Here is a 19,122-nt window from a genome sequence, read left to right as displayed (position 1 = left end):
TGCCATATCACTCATTTTCCAACATGTCGTGCAGCCCTGATTGAGTGCCAAACGCGCGGCGACGGCAAGCGACCGCGCAAGCGACCGCAAGCGCAAGCGACGGCAAGCGCAAGCGACGGCAAGCGCAAGCGACGGCAAGCGCAAGCGACGGCAAGCGCAAGCGACGGCAAGCGCAAGCGACGGCAAGCGCAAGCGACGGCAAGCGCAAGCGACGGCAAGCGCAAGCGACGGCAAGCGCAAGCGACGGCAAGCGCAAGCGACGGCAAGCGCAAGCGACGGCAAGCGCAAGCGACGGCAAGCGCAAGCGACGGCAAGCGCAAGCGACGGCAAGCGCAAGCGACGGCAAGCGCAAGCGACGGCAAGCGCAGCGAGACTTTTGTGCTTGTCTTGCAAGGTGAAAGAGACGAGGTACGAAATGAAGAGCTGGCGGATGGAGGCCACCAGACCCAGGTGAAGGAAGGATTCACCCAAAGAAGTGATGAGGAGCCTGATGCATGACTGGCCAAGGCTGGCCAGAGGTGACATGGCAATCCAATATGCAAGGGTGGTGTACTTGTTGGTTTTAATTTGGTTTCCTTATGTCTGCCTTTCAGGGTTGCCGGGGCAGGGGATGGGACGAGCGCCAGCCTGCACCGAGAGGGACCGGGCCGCACCCACAAGACCACGGAGGGGGCAGGTAATGAGTACGTCGACACAAGTGAACCGCATGCAACTGAGTGCTGTTTGTCTTTTTGCAGTTGTGCGAGGCGGAAGACGAGTCCAACACCGGCCGGAGCAGACCCGGACCTTGGCCCGTGACGAGCGGCGATGCGGCGAGGCCGGGAGGGCCAAGCGCCCAGCCAGCGTTGACGGGGAGTATGACTTTGTTTTTTCTTTTGCGCTCTCCCTCCCTCCTTCCCTGTCTGTTTGAATAGGGTAACTAGCAGCACGCACGGGCAATTGGGTTGCCGTGACCCTCTAGATACGAATTGGCAAAGTAGACACCCCTCCCTCCCTTCCTCCCCTCTCTCTCTCTCTCTCTCGCTCTCTTTCTCCGATGCGCCCGGCAGTACCTGCATGGCCTGGTGCACTCAGGGGGGAACGTGGCTATACCTTGCCCTTTGTGGAATACCAGGGTATAATGTCTGCCCGACTGGGTCCCAGTGTCGTCGACGGTGTCGAGGTCGAAGAGATTCTCCGTGACGCCCTCCGTGACGTCACGTTTTCCTTTTTTTTCCCCCTCGGGGCCAAGCCAGCTCTCCTGGCCGGTTGTGCTTTAGTGCGCACCAAAGCCTCTTCTCATCTCCCCTCGCTTTCTCCCGCCCTACCTCCCTCCCTCCCTTTAAGCAAGGGGTTAAACCTTTCATAACCCGGATCGCTCCAATGCGGGAGGGCTGTACGAGACGTGCGCCAGCCCATGCGTGCCGCCAGTTGCCTGATTCAAACTTGCCTTCGTCAAGGTTGCTAGTGGAAATGTTCCTCTTGCCAAATATGTCTGCCCTTCAGGATTGCCGGGGCAGCGGATCGGACGAGTGCCTGCACCGAGAGGGACTGGACCGGAGCGCGAGACCAGAGGGTAATAATAATAGTCAACTTTATTTGTATAGCACCTTTCATACAAGAAATGCAGCTCAAAGCGCTTTACAACTAAGAAAGAAATAAGCATTGAATGCTTCACATAGGAACAGACCTAAAAAGAACATGAAGACATTCAAACAAAAAAATTAATGCATGCATACACAATTAAGTGAGCTTAAAATAGGAGCAAGCTTTAATAAATAGGTAATGAGTACGTCCACAGAAGTGAACCGGGTGCCGTTTTCATTTTTGCAGTTGCGCGAGGCGGAAGATGAGTCCAGACGTCGAGCACCGGCCGAGAGGGGACCCGACCATCGGCCGACCTTCGCCCGTGACGAGCGGCCTACAACGGACGGACGGACGGGTGCAGATGCGGCGAGGGCAAAGTGCCCAGCCAGCATTTAAGGAGAGTATCACTGTTTTTCCTTTGGTGCTTTCTTTCTTTCCCTCCCTCTACTTTTTCACTGGGTGTGCACACTGGCTGTCTGCCTTTCTTTCTTTCTCAGCGCTGCGTCATTTTGCAATATTGTTGTTTTAATGTTGTTGTTTTTAATACATGAAGTGAACTGTTTGGACTGTAATTGTGTGTGTGTGTGTACACCTCTGAACCTGGATTAAACTGAACTGAATTCAAGTGGTCCATTTTAAACATTGGCATGAGCAGTCTATAGTGCATAATCAGAGTTAAATGACAACATACAAACTGGAATCATTTGAGACTCTCAATAAGGCAATTGTGAAGTTAGTCTCAAACCAAATTGTCTTGTTAAATATGCAGTGTCAGGCTTTTTATTTATTTTTTACACTACACAAAGAAAAGCTGTATGCATTCTAAATGGTTGACGAAAGCCAAGTAGCCTGACACCCATAGATTCAAACGATAAGCGTAAACCTACAGTCTCTGTTGCGATCAATGCGTTTGGCAACCCCGCTTTAAAATGGCCACTGAACTCAGAATCTTGCTTTATGTTGTTGCATTTTTCTGTACGAGTAAAAGTCTATTTTAATCGGGGCCGAGGCTTTTTTTTTAATCATGCATCATGTGGGCATTCTTGTGAATAAAGTCCACGTTGCTGTGTTTTCTTCCTGTTGTTGGTCTTGCAAATAAAGTCAATTTTGGTGTCAGTCATCATTCACGATGCGCCGCAAATGATGCATCTCTTAAATATAAAACTTATTGCAAGTTTTGTTACAGGGCTTGGCTTCATTCGCTGGCTGACTACAAAGAAGGCTGTTGCTGTACAGACCAGGGCGTCGCTAAAGTAAATTGAATTTATAAACCTAGCGTGTAACGTCCAGGACCTTGGCTTTCAATTCAAAGCAGTTGCATGTTGCTTAACACGGCCAGCCTTGGTGCATGTACTGTGTGCTACCACCCAGTTCAGAGTTCAGTAACGGCCACACCGCAACCTGCTTAGGTGGCACGCAAGTGAGGCACTCTTAATACCGGCATCTTTATTAAATTGACCTGATCAGACAGGCAAGATGAATTCCAAGTGCTGCCACCTTGTGGCGGCGTATTTGCCTCAACCGGTCTAACGCTCCATTTAACTGTATGCAATCATTTTTAACTTGAAACAACTACATGACAAATGATAGGTGCCCTAATTAGACAACTGGGTCAATGCGACCCGTCTTTTGCGGTTTGTTTTGCCCAAAGCAACCTAACAAATGCACATAATGCACACTTGCTCCATTTTTGCTCTTATTTATTGTGTTATTTGTTCATTTATTCATCACTCCTTCATTGTTTGTGCCTTGTTTTTATTTTTTTGTGTTTACTTGTATGTATATTGTGTACTATGTCTTGTCACCGTGGGATAGTGGGAACGTTATTTCGATTTCTTTTTTTATCTTGGCATGTGACGAAATTGACAATAAAGCTGACTTTGACAAGTACTGCCGCTATCTCGCCAATGTGCATGTGCCTAAAAAGTGCAAAGCATCAAATTCATTTGCACGATCAACTTCTAAACCACATGCTAAAAGACATTCACCTGATGCCGAATGTCTTCTTCTGTAGCTTGCCAAATTCAACATTGCCGTACTCCAACGCGAGGCTGTCCTCAGCACTGCAAACCTTTGTGCTGATGGGAATGATGGGACTTTTTCTTTTACACCTTATCTAATATGTATCAAGCATACCAGATGGTGTTTTAGAACAGCCTACAATAGTCAATTACGAAAAGGAAAAAAAAAAAAAACAAGTTAAAGTCCTAAAAAGATATATTTTTTTAATCACTGCAAGGAGGGAGCATTGGTTAGCCCGTTCATAGGCAGCGCAGAGCAGTATATTTTGCAGTGCGGAGATGCAGGCAGCGGGAGGCGCAGGCAGCATGGGGTGCATTGGGAGCAGGCAGCGGGAGGCGCAGGCAGCATGGGGAGAAGCAGGCAGCATGGGGAGGCGCAGGCAGCATGGGGAGGCGCAGGCAGCATGGGGAGGCGCAGGCAGCATGGGGAGGCGCAGGCAGCATGGGGAGGCGCAGGCAGCATGGGGAGCAAGCAGCATGGGGAGCAGGTAGCATGGGGAGCAGGCAGCGCACGCAGCATGGGGAGCAGGGGACGCAGGCAGCATGGGGAGCAGGGGGCGCAAGCAGCAGGGATGGGGAATCGAACCCTGGATCTCAGGTGTTCGAACGCAGCGACGGAGCCACTCGCCAAGCGTGGTGAGCTCGGCAATCACCCCGCTTCCACTTCGAGACATTCTCATCTGCTTAGTGGTGCGTCCCGCGCGCGTCGGGTGAGTACAAAAGAGTAGAGACCGCCGAGAGCTGCCAGGTCGAAACAGCCGACCGGTTGGTGACACGGCCTCTTGCCCCGTAAGAACCTGGTTCGATCCCAGGAGGGAGCGCACTCTCAGAGCTCCTTTTGCAAGTGTATGCGAGCATACAGCTTGCATATATAAGTATTTATTTATTGGTAAACGCCCAGTGTGGCCCCGCCCACAAGTGGGCGGAGCAATGCAGCTGGCCCCGCCCCTGGGGAAAAAAATCCAGTAGCCCCGCCCCCAGCACACTGGCCCCGCCCCTGGGGGAAAAAAATCCAGTAGCCCCGCCCCCTGCCCTACTATGTTACAGTAGCGCAGGGGGCGGGGCGAAGCCCCGCCCCCTGCGCTACTATGCTACAGTAGCGTAGGGGGCGGGGCGAAGCCCCGCCCCCTACCCTACTGTCTTTCAGTAGGGTAGGGGGCGAAGCCCCGCCCCCTACCCTACTGAAAGACAATTAAAAGTGTATTGAAAGACAGTAGGGTAGGGGGCGGGGCGAAGCCCCGCCCCCTACCCTACTGTCTTTCAATACACTTTTAATACACTATTAAAAGTAAAAGTAAAAGTAAAAGCAAAAGTAAAAATAAATATAAAAAAAAATATATATATATATATATATATATAAAAATAAATATATGTATATACTTTTGCTTTTACTTTTACTTTTACTTTTACTTTTAATAGTGTATTAAAAGTGTATTGAAAGACAGTAGGGTAGGGGGCGGGGCGAAGCCCCGCCCCCTACCCTACTGTCTTTCAATACACTTTTAATTGTCTTTCAGTAGGGTAGGGGGCGGGGCTTCGCCCCGCCCCCTACGCTACTGTAGCATAGTAGGGCAGGGGGCGGGGCTTCGCCCCGCCCCCTGCGCTACTGTAACATAGTAGGGCAGGGGGCGGGGCTACTGGATTTTTCCCCCCCAGGGGCGGGGCCAGTGTGCTGGGGGCGGGGCTACTGGATTTTTTTTTCCCAGGGGCGGGGCCAGTGTGCTGGGGGCGGGGCCAGCTGCATTGCCCCGCCCACTTGTGGGCGGGGCCACACTGGGCGTTTACCAATAAATAAATACTTATATATGCAAGCTGTATGCTCGCATACACTTGCAAAAGGAGCTCTGAGAGTGCGCTCCCTCCTGGGATCGAACCAGGTTCTTACGGGGCAAGAGGCCGTGTCACCAACCGGTCGGCTGTTTCGACCTGGCAGCTCTCGGCGGTCTCTACTCTTTTGTACTCACCCGACGCGCGCGGGACGCACCACTAAGCAGATGAGAATGTCTCGAAGTGGAAGCGGGGTGATTGCCGAGCTCACCACGCTTGGCGAGTGGCTCCGTCGCTGCGTTCGAACACCTGAGATCCAGGGTTCGATTCCCCATCCCTGCTGCTTGCGCCCCCTGCTCCCCATGCTGCCTGCGTCCCCTGCTCCCCATGCTGCGTGCGCTGCCTGCTCCCCATGCTACCTGCTCCCCATGCTACCTGCTCCCCATGCTACCTGCTCCCCATGCTGCTTGCTCCCCATGCTGCCTGCGCCTCCCGCTGCCTGCACCCCATGCTCCGCCTGCGCCTCCCGCTGCCTGCACCTCCGCACTGCAAAATATACTGCTCTGCGCTGCCTATGAACGGGCTAACGCTATAACCAATGCTCCCTCCTTGCAGTGATTAAAAAAATATATCTTTTTAGGACTTTAAGTTTTTTTTTTTTTTTTTTCCTTTTCGTAATTGACTATTGTAGGCTGTTCTAAAACACCATCTGGTATGCTTGATACATATTAGATAAGGTGTAAAAAAAAAAGTCCCATCATTCCCATCAGCACAAAGGTTTGCAGTGCTGAGGACAGCCTCGCGTTGGAGTACGGCAATGTTGAATTTGGCAAGCTACAGAAGAAGACATTCGGCATCAGGTGAATGTCTTTTAGCATGTGGTTTAGAAGTTGATCGTGCAAATGAATTTGATGCTTTGCACTTTTTAGACACATGCACATTGGCGAGATAGCGGCAGTACTTGTCAAAGTCTGCTTTATTGTCAGTTTCTTCACATGCCAAGATACACAAAGAAATCGAAATAACGTTCCCACTATCCCACGGTGACAAGACATAGTACACAATATACATACAAGTAAACACAAAAAAATAGAAACAAGGCACAAACAATGGAGTGATAAATGAATAAACAAATAACACAATAAATAAGAGCAAAAATGGAGCAAGTGTGCATTATGTGTATTTGTTAGGTTGCTTTGGGCAAAACAAACCGCAAAAGACGGGTCTCATTGACCCAGTTGTCTAATTAGGGCACCTATCATTTGTCATGTAGTTGTTTCAAGTTAAAAATGATTGCATACAGTTAGATGGAGCGTTAGACAGGTTGAGGCAAATACGCCGCCACAAGGTGGCAGCACTTGGAATTCATCTTGCCTGTCTGATCAGGTCAATTTAATAAAGATGCCGGTATTAAGAGTGCCTCACTTGCGTGCCACCTATGCAGGTTGCGGGGTGGCTTTCACTGACCTCTGAACTGGGTGGTAGCACACAGTACATGCACCAAGGCTGGCCGTGTTAAACAACATGCAACTGCGCTTTGAATTGAAAGCCAAGGTCCTGGACGTTACACGCTAGGTTTATAAATTCAATTTACTTTGGCGACGCCCTGGACTGTACAGCAACAGCCTTCTTTGTAGTCTGCCAGCACATGACAAAGCCAAGCCCTGTAACAAAACATGCAATAATGTCCATATTTAAGAGATGCAGCCTCAATTGCGGCGCATCGTGAATGATGACGGACACCAACGTAGACTTTATTTACAAGACCAACAACAGGAAGAAAACACACCAACGTGAACTTTATTCACAAGAATGCCCACATGATGCATGATTTAAAAAAAAAGCCAGACTTGATTAAAATCGACTTTTACTTGTACAGAAAAATGCACAAACATGAAGCAAGAGTCTGAGTTCTGTGGCCATTTTAAAGCAGGGTTGCCAAACTTACTGATCGCAACATAGACTGTAGGTTTACGCTTATCGTTTGAATCTATGGGTGTCAGGCTACTTGACTTTTGTCAACAATTTAGAATGCATACAGCTTTTTTGTGTAGTGTAAAAAAGAAATAAAAAGCCTGACACTGCATATTTAACAAGACAATTTGTTTTTTTGAGAAATTGCCTTAGAGAGTCTCAAATGATTCCAGTTTGTATGTTGTCATTTAACTCTGATTATGCACTATAGACTGCTCATGCCAATGTTTAAAATGGACCACTTGAATTCAGTTCGCAATTTAATTGAGGTTCAGAGGTACACACAATTACAGTCCAAACAGTTCACTTCATGTATTAAAAACAACAACATTAAAACAACAATATTGCAAAATGACGCAGCGCTGAGAAAGAAAGAAAGAAAGGCATCATGCAGACAGCCAGTGTGCACACCCAGTGAAAAAGTGGAGGGAGGGAAAGAAAGAAAGCAACAAAGGGAAAAACAGTGATACTCTCCTAAAATGCTGGCTGGGCACTTTGCCCTCGCCGCATCTGCACCCGTCCGTCCGTCCGTCCGTTGTAGGCCGCTCGTCACGGGCGAAGGTCGGCCGATGGTCGGGTCCCCTCTCGGCCGGTGCTCGACGTTTGGACTCATCCTCCGCCTCGCGCAACTGCAAAAATGAAAAGGGCCCCCGGTTGCATGCGGTTCACTTCTGTGGACGAACTCATTACCTATTTATTAAAGCTTGCTCCTATTTTAAGCTCACTTTATTAATTGTGTATGTATACATTCATGTTTTTGTTTTTTAATGGCTTCATGTTCTTTTCATGTCTGTTCTTATGTGAGGCATTCAATGCTTATTTCTTTCTTTGTTGTAAAGCGCTTTGAGCTGCATTTCTTGTATGAAAGGTGCTATACCCTCTGGTCTCACGCTCCGGTCCAGTCCCTCTCGGTGCAGGCACTCGTCTGATCCGCTGCCCCGGCAATTCTGAAAGGCAGACATTGTGGTGGTTTTGGCAAGCGGAACAATTCCACTAGCGACCTTGACTAAGGCAAGTTTGAATCAGGCAACTAGCGCCACGCACGGGCTGGCGCACGTCTCGTACGGCCCTCCCGCATTGGAGCGATCAGGGTTATGAAAGGTTTGACCCCTTGCTAAAAGGGAGGGAGGGAGGGAGGGCGGGAGAAAGCAAGGGGAGATGAGAAGAGGCTTTGGTGCGCACTAGTAAAGCACAACCGGCCAGGAGAGCTGGCTTGGCCCCGAGGGGGATAAAAAAGGAAAACGTGACGTCACGGAGGGCGTCACGGAGAATCTCTTCGACCTCGACACCGTCGACGACACTGGGACCCAGTCGGGCAGACATTATACCCTGGTATTCCACAAAGGGCAAGGTATAGCCACGTTCCCCCCTGAGTGCACCAGGCCATGCAGGTACTGCCGGGCGCATCGGAGAAAGAGAGCGAGAGAGAGAGAGAGGGGAGGAAGGGAGGGAGGGGTGTCTACTTTGCCAATTCGTATCTAGAGGGTCACGGCAACCCAATTGCCCGTGCGTGCTGCTAGTGACCCTATTCAAACAGACGGGTAGGGGAAGCGCAAAAGAGAAAACAAAGTCATACTCCCCCTCAACGCTGGCTGGGCGCTTGGCCCTCCCGGCCTCGCCGCTCGTCACGGGCCAAGGTCCGGGTCTGCTCCGGCCGGGGTTGGTCTCGTCTTCCGCCTGGCACAAGTGCAAAAAGACAAACAGCACTCAGTTGCATGCGGTTCACTTGTGTCGACGTACTCATTACCTGCCCCCTCCCTGGTCTTGTGGGTGCGGCCCGGTCCCTCTCGGTGCAGGCTGACGCTCGTCCCATCCCCTGCCCCGGCAACCCTGAAAGGCAGACATAAGGAAACCAAATTAAAACCAACAAGTGTGTACACTACCCTTGCGTATTGGATTGCCATGTCACCTCTTGTCAGCCTTGGCCAGTCATGCGTCAGGCTCCTCTTCATCACTTGGCGACTGCTTTCTTTGGGTGAATCCTTCCTTTGCTCACGGGTCTGGTGGCCTCCGTCCGCCGGCTCTTCATTTCGTGCATCGTCTCTCCCACCTTGCAAGACAAGCACAAAAGTCTCTCTGCGCCGTCGCTTGCGCTTGCCGTCGCTTGCGCTTGCCGTCGCTTGCGCTTGCCGTCGCTTGCGCATGCCGTCGCTTGCGCTTGCCGTCGCTTGCGCATGCCGTCGCTTGCGCTTGCCGTCGCTTGCGCTTGCCGTCGCTTGCGCTTGCCGTCGCTTGCGCTTGCCGTCGCTTGCGCTTGCCGTCGCTTGCGCTTGCCGTCGCTTGCGCTAGCCGTCGCTTGCGCTAGCCGTCGCTTGCGCTAGCCGTCGCTTGCGCTAGCCGTCGCTTGCGCTAGCAGTCGCTTGCGCGGTCGCTTGCGCTAGCCGTCGCTTGCGCTTGCCGTCGCTTGCGCGTTTTGCACTCAATCAGGGCTGCACGACATGTTGGAAAATCAGTGATACGGCAGTATTGGGCCTGACCGTTGCATATAGCAAAGTTGTGCAAAATTGTGGGATGGAGGTGAACTATTTGATCGCAATGAGATCAGTTAGATTAGTTACTTTTAACTTGCATCAATGATTTGTCATCTTCTAAACTCATTACAAATAGTTAGGCAAGAAAACATGTTTCATTTGCCACATAAAAAAAAGAAAATCTTTGCTTTCTTCAAGTGCATGTCAATATCCAATTTCCAATACACGTGCAGCCCTACACTCGTCACCATGGGTGTCCAAATGGCAGCCTCGGGGCAACTTTATCAACACACCACATGAATGAACACAACACCGCTTTGTAGCAGTAGCACAAGATATGAATGGCAAAATTCCGTAATTGATTTAACTAATTTGTGTCAAAGAATTCGGAATTATTTTCAGTATGCAGCCCTCAAACAGACATTTGGACACCGCTGGTGTGAATTAACTAAAAAAAAAAAAATCTATTTCACATGTTGAAGCTGCGCAGGTCGACACCTCCAGGGAAGCGGGTCTCCCTCAGAACTCTGCTACTTCAGAGCGATGCCACAGCCGTCCGTCCACCTCTGATCAGATCGTGTCGCGTCCCGGTCGCCATCTGCAGAAACAGAAACAAATGTTAGAAACTCAAAGAGCACCCCAAGTTGTAGGTCACTTGCTTACTTGGTCACAGCGGCGAGCTACTCTTGGTGACCGTCGCCGGGTTGGATCTGGCCGTGCACCCCCCTTTTGCGTCCGGCCTGCAAAAGGCAGAACATGCAATGAGTTGGGCGCTGCTCGCATCATTAGGTCTTCCTTGTGGACCGCCCACCCGCCGACACCTAGAGAACAAAGGTGGTACGTTAGGCTTAGATCAAGCACGACAGTGGTAGGTTAGAAAAAGACACAAAATGTGACTGTCTCGCTCCAACACCTAGGGGAGAACAAAGAATGCAAGTACCACAGTGGTGGTAGGTTTGGGTTAGCGCAAGTGCAACAGTGGTAGGTTAGAAAAAGACAATATGCCACAAGTCAAATTGCAAAATTGGACATTCGGGATCGGCTCGCTCCATCGCCGCCCTACACCGAGGGGGGGAGAACCAAGAACGCAGCAAGTACGACAGTGGCAGGTTAGAAAAAGACAAAATGGTACAAGTCATGTGGCAAAATTCGACATTCGGATCCACGTCAAAGTTTCGTTTTGTGTCCATCCACGTAACCACGTCCTCCCCCAAGTGAGCCGTCAATGGCAACCAAGCACAAGACAACGCTGGATCCAGACAAGCCACAACCCCAGCACACCTCTTAAGCAAGACCAACCATCAGACCTCCAAACATTGTCTACTCCTGCAACCTTTCCGTCGTACACCCATAACCAAAGGCAACCACACTGCCCCCTCCTGGGCACATGATCCGCACACGTCGACTTTTGCAGCATGCTGCTTCATTCTTGACTTGACATGGCATTGCTCCTTTGGATATGGCATTGCTCCTTTGGATATGGCATTGCTCCTTTGGATATGGCATTGCTCCGTTGGATATGGCATTGCTCCGTTGGATATGGCATTGCTCCGTTGGATATGGCATTGCTCCGTTGGATATGGCATTGCTCCTTTGGATATGGCATTGCTCCTTTGGATATGGCATTGCTCCTTTGGATATGGCATTGCTCCTTTGGATATGGCATTGCTCCTTTTAGGCCATTGCTCCTTTTAGGCCATTGCTCCTTTGGATAGGCCATTGCTCCGTTGGATAGGCCATTGCTCCTTTGGATATGGACTTGTACTTTTCCTCAGCCCATTCGACTTCTCTTGCAGCCTGCAAAAACACAGGCAGCCATTAATTGTGTGTTGGGAAGCTGAAACTTTACAAAAACAGGTTTCCACCTGATTTAGGAGTACTCTTCCTCAGTGTCCTCAACATCACTGAAATGGCTCCTCAAGAGCCTCCTGCTTGATTTGTATACAAGGATGCTGGCTGGGCGGCCTTTTTTAGTGCTACAAAAGACAAACAAATCATTGCAACAAAAATAGATTTTGAGTAGAGTGCCAATGGCATGATATTTTGCAACAATTATACATACTAAGTAGAGTTTTACATTTGAAATATATATATATATATATATATCGTAGTTATAATTTATCAGTATTATAATTAATATTTAATTTTATACATATTAAGTAGAGTTTTGCAGTTGAAAAAAAATATATACACTACCGTTCAAAAGTTTGGGGTCACAAAATTGTTTGGGAGACCTAAAACCTTTCAACGGTAGTGTAAATATTATTATAATAAAATATGAATTAAATATTATAAATTATCTTATATTTGTTTAAGACTATATATCTATGAATATAAGTATACATATATATTATAAGATTTTTTACACAGAAGATTATATATATAATCTATAAATAATTATCTAAATAAATATATACACTACCGTTCAAAAGTTTGGGGTCACAAAATTGTTTGGGAGACCTAAAACCTTTGAACGGTAGTGTAAATATTATTATAATAAAATATTATGAATTAAATATTATAAATTATCTTATATTTGTATAAGATTATATATCTATGAATATAAGTATACATATATATTATAAGATTTTTTACACAGAAGATTATATATATAATCTATAAATAATTATCTAAATATATACACTACCGTTCAAAAGTTTGGGGTCACCCAAACAATTTTGTGACCCCACACCTTTGAACGGTAGTGTATATATAATTATATTGTAGTAAATTATGATCATTGATCAGGATTATAATTCATATTTTAATTTTATCATCCATCAACTCACCTCACATTGGACAGATGATCCAGGTTTGCGGCGTCCAAAACGGGGGAAAATAACCCGCGCAAATGTTTGTTGCGTAACGGAACGATGCAGTCCTTTAATAGATTTGGTCTGATTTGGACATGACGTAACAAATTGTCATATTCATCAGTTTTCATAACACGGAAATGGCACACGCATAATATAAAATTATAAAGAATTGTTTAATTGACTTGAGTCAAACTAGCATTTCCTATAGTTAGACAAACACGCGCTTATCGGCGGCGTCATTTACGAACCTTCGACAAACAGACGAATGAAAAAATGCTGGCAAACATTAAAAAGAAAAAAAACGCGAAAGACATTTGGAATACCGTAGGGGCAAAACGACCAAAACGCGCAACGACGCGACGCAAAGTCGATTGTGGCGTGCCGGGCCCAAACCTCAAACACTCAGCGAAAATCCTAGAAGAAATAATAAATGGCATCGTAAGTAACGGCAAACATTTGCTTGCGAGCTAAATTGCCTGCGGTCTACAATTTACCTCCAGGCCCACCGTCGCGGTGGACGTGACGTTGCCGAGTCACGAGAGTACGACAATCCTGCAACAAACAAACAAAATAAAAGCTTGTGAGAAAAGGCAACAAACCACACATTGTTGGGGCGTATTTGAAAACTCTCCCTGCAGCATCCAGTTAACTTCGACGCCTACAGTCCCCGTGGCGAGTGTGAAAATCCTGCAACAAACAAACATGGGGTCCGTCGTGAGAGACGGCAAGAAACGACAAACATTTGCTCCCTTACCTAAGAAAATGCCACGCACTCGGTGGCACCTGCATTTGAGAACTGAGCGTGAAAATCCTGCAATAAACATGGAGTCTCCGTGAAAAACGGCAGGAGACGACAAACATTTGCTAGCACGCTAGCTTACCTGAGAAACCGCCCGCCGCCACGCGCTCGGTGGCACCTGCATTTGATAACTCCCCTTGAGCACACCTGTCTTCAATTTACCTAAAGATCTGACGTCACATCCGTCGATCCAAATCTTCTTCTCCTGATCGTCCAACGGCTCTTGGCACACGGGCGCCACCAGGTGGTCACCTGTCATGGTGACTACTGTGGAAAGGGTTGCTTCGGACTATGCGTTGAAACTTTTAACACCCAACATGTTTGGATGGATACCCTATCAATATGACCAAATCTCCTTTCGTGGTTAACGCCATTGCCTTCAATCAAATGAAAATATTTATAGCGATAGTTCTTCTTAAAACGAAATGTTCTTGCAAAAATTCTGCGGTCGTTGCAGTGCTCCCGTGGACTCATTTTCAATTCAGTTGTTAAGAAACACCACACCGTTGCACAGAGACAATTCTTGAGTAATATCAAATACATGAACAGGTCCAAACAAGTTTTTCCGTCAGTTTAATTTGCGCATTGCTTCACTGGTCGCAATCTTGCATTCGATAATGTCCAACAGCCACTGCTCCGTGAACTCTGTCCTCCCAGGTGTGTGCTGCAGCCTGTTGGACTCTACCAAAAAGTGCACATCGATGGGATCCGTTTGCGCTTCTACTTTGGGGACGTCCATCACAAAGTAGACGCCAGCCGCGGTGGGGATGGGCATCTGCGGCGATGGGGTGCTAAAGTTCGCCAGGTAATGGTAGGAGATCGTGTCCTCATCTTCGGTGCAGTAGACAAAGTCCAAGCTGTAAATCCATCTTGGATCCAAATTCCACGTTAGAATAAACTCTGCAATTTGTTCTTTGCCAACTTCCACTGTGAAGTCTTTGGCAGCCACCCAAAGCATGATTTAAAAAAAAAAAATAAAAAAAAAAACTCAACAACAATGATAAGTTACTAACTTGCATTGTGCATTAAAAAAAAAACACTTTTTGTTGCTCGTCGTTCTCGATGACATAATGATTCGGTTTTTTTGTTTTAAAGGAGCAACAAGGTGACGTTTTGGTCTGAATAGTTTGATCCTCTCAACCTGCTCTTACGTAATCGCTCTTTTCCATCAATATAGCGATGCTGCGCATTGCTCGATTACGCAAATATATGTCATCAAAACAGTGCGAATCAAAGAGGAACAACAACTGGAGATGTATACCATGTAGGTTAAACCAGATATTAATTCAAATAATTGTTTGTTGCGTATCGAATCTACATTTATCAATTATAATTCAAACGTTTTTTTCATACTCTGCATTATGCATGTTAGGTGTAATGCATTATAATGTCATTTATCACGTGCTATTTTGCTTCACGTTACACTATAATATGCGCATATACTATACAAATATGTTACGTCTAAATATATACAAATGTGTTAGATTTAAATTCGGGATGAACCTATCCTACGCTTTATTATTATTATCGTTGTTTTTAACAAATTTAATTTGGATTTTATTTGTTGTTGTTACAAAGGAAGCGGCGTTTCTTGCGTAGTTTCCTGTTTTGTTTTTTTCCCCCTGTTTTTGAGTTAGCGCTAACGTTGCTAGCTGCAGAGCACCGAATGAATGATTTTCGTTCTTGTTTCATCAGGTAATTGCCGACGTCGGTGTGTTTTTTGCAAATCGTGTGCGTAGTTTGACGTTTGGCAATGCGTCTTTTTGACAGTTATGCGTTTCCATTCACTGTTGACATGTCTCTGCGCTGTCAAAATGGTGTTTCTCAAAATAGTCTTCTTCTCAATAATGTCCACCAGCCACTTGACAGCAAAGCGGATCTTCCCCGGCGTGTGTACGAACCGATGAGACTCCACCACAAAATGGACATCCACAGGTTCACTTTGTGATCCAACTTTGGAGATCAAAACTGCAAAATAGACGCTCGCCGTCCCTTGAATGGGCTTCCGCCCGGACGGAGTGCTGAAGCGCGCCCGGTAGTGGTAGAAGGTTTGAAGTTCATCTTCCGTCGAGCAGAGGCAGTCCAGACTATAAATCCAAGGCGGTTTCAATCCCCATGTCCGAATATACTCTGCAATCTTCTCTTTGCCAACTTCCACGGTGAAGTCTTTGGCTGCGATCCACTTGATGTGGTCTTCGTATGGGTCCCGTTCTTTCTCCCGCAGCGTTTTGACAAGTCCACTTAACTCCACCGGTAAATTAAGTCGAGATGGTGGACGATCATCCATTTTGCCAGAGGATTTAATGTGGATGAATTTCTTTTGCTTGGTCTGTTTCCATGACTACAAAGATCTTTAGAAATGTGACAGAGCCCCCTATTGGTATCTCGTGTATTGCAACAACAACTCGCTGTATTTTGCTGGGATGGGAATGAACCCGTGTTCTCTCCACTTTTGTTCCCAGGGAGCCAGAGGACGCATGTCGCGGATCAGGATCACTCTAGACAGCGTCTCCAAGGCAGTAGGAAGCACGGACATCATCTCCAAGTTCTCCCGTTTCAAGCCTGGCAACCCTGTGGTGGATAGCGACCATGCTGAAAAGCTTCTGATGAAAGCCCAGAAGGTCTCATCCACTCGGCCGGATGTCTCGCTGCCTACCAAAGCCACCGTAGAAGATGCAGATGGTGAAAAACGTGAAGCAGAAGATGAGAACAAAGAGCAAGCTGCAGAAAAGCCCTTCAAGAACTCCAAGCCAACTAACATGGACGAGACCTACAAGACTTTAGACCAGCACATCAACAGTTACTTTGGCATGAGTAGTCAAGGGGAGGAAGAGGAACGCAAGCACGACCGTATCCCAGTTTCATCTCCAGCTGCAGCGTCCAAGAGCATTGATGCACTTGCTGCCACACCTCCATCAGGAGACCTCAGTCACCCTAAAGCTAAACCTCCATCAGACTCCCCCGCAACAGAAAGCACAGCTGCATCCGGTCCAGTTCGACCCAGCTCCCCCAAAAAAGGCTTCACCCACTATCTGTCCTACCCTCGTCCGAGTGTTCAAGCTTTTGTGGGGAACTACATCGCTCCGCTGGTTCCCAAATTCCGAGGAGACGCCAAAAGCGTTGACAAGGTCCCAGTAGTAGAAGCTTCTGTGGAGGAGGCGGCTAGGGAAGATCTAAAAGCAGATGAAGCTAAGAAGAAACAACTTTTGGCTCAAAGGGAGAAGGTCATCAACAGAATGTCAAGTGTTTAGCGCAGGATTATCTTCTTGATGCATCCTGTATTGCTTTCCAGATAATAGCCAGGGTGAGTGTTGACAACAGGACCCGATCGCTTGTGAAAGGCCTTCAGAGAGTCAATGACATCCAGCTCCTCACCAGTCGAATGGAGGAGCTCAGCTGTCACCTCCTGGAGTTCCCTGAAACGCGAGGCGTGGCCATCAAGGTGAGCAGGAATCATTTTGAAAGTGTTTTTAGTCATTTTGCTTCGGACTTTCCTCATCTAATGGAAGTCTGCTAGCTTATGTGTAATGCAAAACAAAAATTAAATGAAAATAGCAGAGGCCCTAAAATTGAACCTTGTGGTACACCACATGATTCTCGATTTGATTCCAAACTATTTTTGTTGTTTTTTCCCAGGAAAAAGCCATCCCATGCTTGCTGCGATTACGTCAGGCTGCAGACCTCCATTTTCAGGCTGCTGTGAGAGAGTCACTGGCTCTGGTCGGTTACACTGATCCTGTGAAAGGTAGAGGAGTCCGGGTCCTGGCCATAGATGGAGGCGGGACAAGGTATGAAAAAAAATCCCGGCCGAAATCTTCTCCTTTGTTGACGTGTTGCTTTTTGTAAATAGAGGACTACTGGCCCTGCAGACCCTCCTCAAACTGGAGAACCTGACGGGAAAACGAGTCCACCAGCTCTTCGACTACATCTGCGGAGTCAGCACGGGTATTCCGTCTTCATCCTGACGTGTCAAAAATATCATCTCGCTTCAGCTCTTTGTTCGCTTTTAGGTGCCATCCTGGCGTTCATGCTGGGGATTTTTCAGATCCCCCTGGAAGAGTGCGAGCAGATGTACAGGAAGTTGGGCTCGGACGTCTTCAAGCAGAATGTCATCGTCGGGGCCGTCAAGATGGGCTGGAGCCACGCTTTCTACGACAGTGAAATCTGGGAGACCATCCTCAAGTGAGTTATTCGTATTTGTTCGTTTTGCTCACACTCAATATATTTCTTTTTTTTTTTTAGGGAACGTATGGGTGAGGGGTGCATGATCGAGAGTTCCAGAGATCCAAACTGTCCCAAAGTAAGACAGATGGAAAAACAAAACACTAACCACCTCTAAAATGAACAAAACCACCCAAACTATTTTTCTCCATGTATTTAAAAAAAAAAGTCTCGCAATATGCTATTTGTCCACAAGGTGTCAGCGGTGAGCACGCTGGTGAACAGGGGCCTTCCTCTGAAGGCCTTTGTGTTCAGGAACTACAGGCTGATGCCAGGCGTGAGGTCGCACTACCTAGGAGACTGCAAATACAAAATGTGGCAAGCCATCCGGGCGTCGTCTGCTGCGCCAGGCTACTTCCAGGAATACGTCCTTGGGAAAGATCTCCATCAGGACGGAGGGCTCTTGATCAACAACCCCACGGCGTTGGCCATCCACGAGTGCAAATGCCTCTGGCCCAACACGCCGCTGCAGTGCGTGCTCTCTCTTGGCACCGGACGGCACGAGGTGGCGGGGAAGAACGGCACCACCCACACTAGCCTCAAAGCCAAGCTCACCAATGTCATCAGCAGCGCCACAGACACAGAAGGTACCATGGGCCAAAATCTTCCGCACAAATCGGCCATTTTGAAAACACATTCTAAATGTTTTTGTCTTTTTTTAGAAGTGCACACCATGCTGGACGCCCTCCTACCTCCAGACACCTACTTCCGCTTCAACCCTTACATGAGCGAAGACGTGCCGCTGAACGAGAGCCGCGTGGACAAGCTGAATTTCCTGATGGGCGAGGGCGAACGCTACCTAGAGCGCAACGACGCTAAGCTACGCAAGGCGGCCGGCGTGCTGACTCAGCAGAAAAGCGCTGTCCAGAGATTGTCCGAGTGGGCCAGGCTTAAGGCGGACATGTACGAGGGCCCCCATTTCACCTCCAAACTCTAACTAGTCTGGTAAGAAGTTTGTTGAGTAAAAAAAAAAAAAATTGTTAGTATGTAGACTGTTTAGTAATAAATTGTTCTTTCATAATTTGAAAAATGATTTTAACATAGCCACTATTATGATTAGATGTGGATTTTTTTTATGAAAATATTCTTTAAATAATGACTTGAATATATTAAGCTACAAAAATTGCACAAGATGACGTCATCGTGATCAGCATGTCACCAATATTTGAGGGGCTGTTTATTTAAAAATGGCACTTTTAGGCTCTTCCAATATTTTGCAGTATTAGCAATCATTTATTAAATTGAAGATTTTTACTTCAATCACAAATTTTAGCATCGTTTTATCAGAAATGGTACGCATGTACAGTGGAAATCATAAACATTTCTCGAATTCAAGTGAGTCACTGTGTGTTTTTTATTTTTTCAGGGGGGTGGAGTAGATTCCTTTTGGAATGCGTTTAGAAGTATATGACAGTAATTTAGAATCATAAAATCAACACCGGACTTTAATCTCGAAGGTGAGATTGATCCGGACGCTCTCTCTCTGC

At 47.4% G+C, this 19,122-nt stretch overlaps 1 protein-coding gene and 2 long non-coding RNA genes across 5 annotated transcripts; 2 read left to right on the top strand and 1 right to left on the bottom strand.

Moving 5' to 3' along the window:
- The first annotated feature begins 285 nt into the window (after positions 1-285).
- On the top strand, positions 286-3,436 carry LOC133145397 (uncharacterized). Its single transcript, XR_009710895.1, has 4 exons — positions 286-518; positions 594-676; positions 747-1,555; positions 1,813-3,436. It is a non-coding gene; the product is annotated as an uncharacterized LOC133145397 (long non-coding RNA).
- A 9,114-nt stretch (positions 3,437-12,550) lies between these two features.
- On the bottom strand, positions 12,551-13,992 carry LOC133145478 (uncharacterized). Its single transcript, XR_009710921.1, has 4 exons — positions 13,497-13,992; positions 13,370-13,426; positions 13,110-13,302; positions 12,551-13,029 (listed from the first exon to the last, which is right to left on the bottom strand). It is a non-coding gene; the product is annotated as an uncharacterized LOC133145478 (long non-coding RNA).
- A 39-nt stretch (positions 13,993-14,031) lies between these two features.
- Positions 14,032-18,970, top strand: pnpla8 (patatin-like phospholipase domain containing 8). Of its 3 annotated transcripts, XM_061269029.1 has the most exons (10): positions 15,049-15,109; positions 15,273-15,349; positions 15,877-16,638; positions 16,707-16,856; positions 17,051-17,202; positions 17,265-17,359; positions 17,425-17,596; positions 17,657-17,714; positions 17,832-18,222; positions 18,298-18,970. In XM_061269029.1, the coding sequence occupies exons 3-10, from the start codon at positions 15,892-15,894 to the stop codon at positions 18,570-18,572; spliced, it is 2,040 nt and encodes a 679-aa protein (XP_061125013.1). In that variant the 5' UTR covers positions 15,049-15,109; positions 15,273-15,349; positions 15,877-15,891; the 3' UTR covers positions 18,573-18,970. The 3 variants fall into 3 exon arrangements, with proteins under 3 accessions (XP_061125012.1, XP_061125011.1, XP_061125013.1); XM_061269028.1 differs by lacking the exons at positions 15,049-15,109; positions 15,273-15,349 and adding an exon at positions 14,032-14,219; XM_061269027.1 differs by lacking the exon at positions 15,273-15,349 and having other exon boundaries at positions 14,976-15,109.
- The last annotated feature ends 152 nt before the right edge of the window (positions 18,971-19,122 follow it).

This window comes from Syngnathus typhle, linkage group LG21 (genome assembly GCF_033458585.1).
Source record: "Syngnathus typhle isolate RoL2023-S1 ecotype Sweden linkage group LG21, RoL_Styp_1.0, whole genome shotgun sequence".
Lineage (NCBI taxonomy): Eukaryota > Metazoa > Chordata > Actinopteri > Syngnathiformes > Syngnathidae > Syngnathus > Syngnathus typhle.
This window is presented reverse-complemented; position numbering and strand designations above follow the sequence as displayed.

Coding starts and splice junctions, on each gene's coding strand:
- pnpla8 (XM_061269028.1), top strand. CDS start 15,892: ATGTCGCGGATCAGGATCACTCTAGACAGCGTCTCCAAGGCAGTAGGA. Junction 16,639..16,706: donor TTTTGGCTCAAAGGGAGAAG/GTCATCAACAGA, acceptor ATTGCTTTCCAG/ATAATAGCCAGGGTGAGTGT. Junction 17,597..17,656: donor ATCTGGGAGACCATCCTCAA/GTGAGTTATTCG, acceptor TTTTTTTTTTAG/GGAACGTATGGGTGAGGGGT.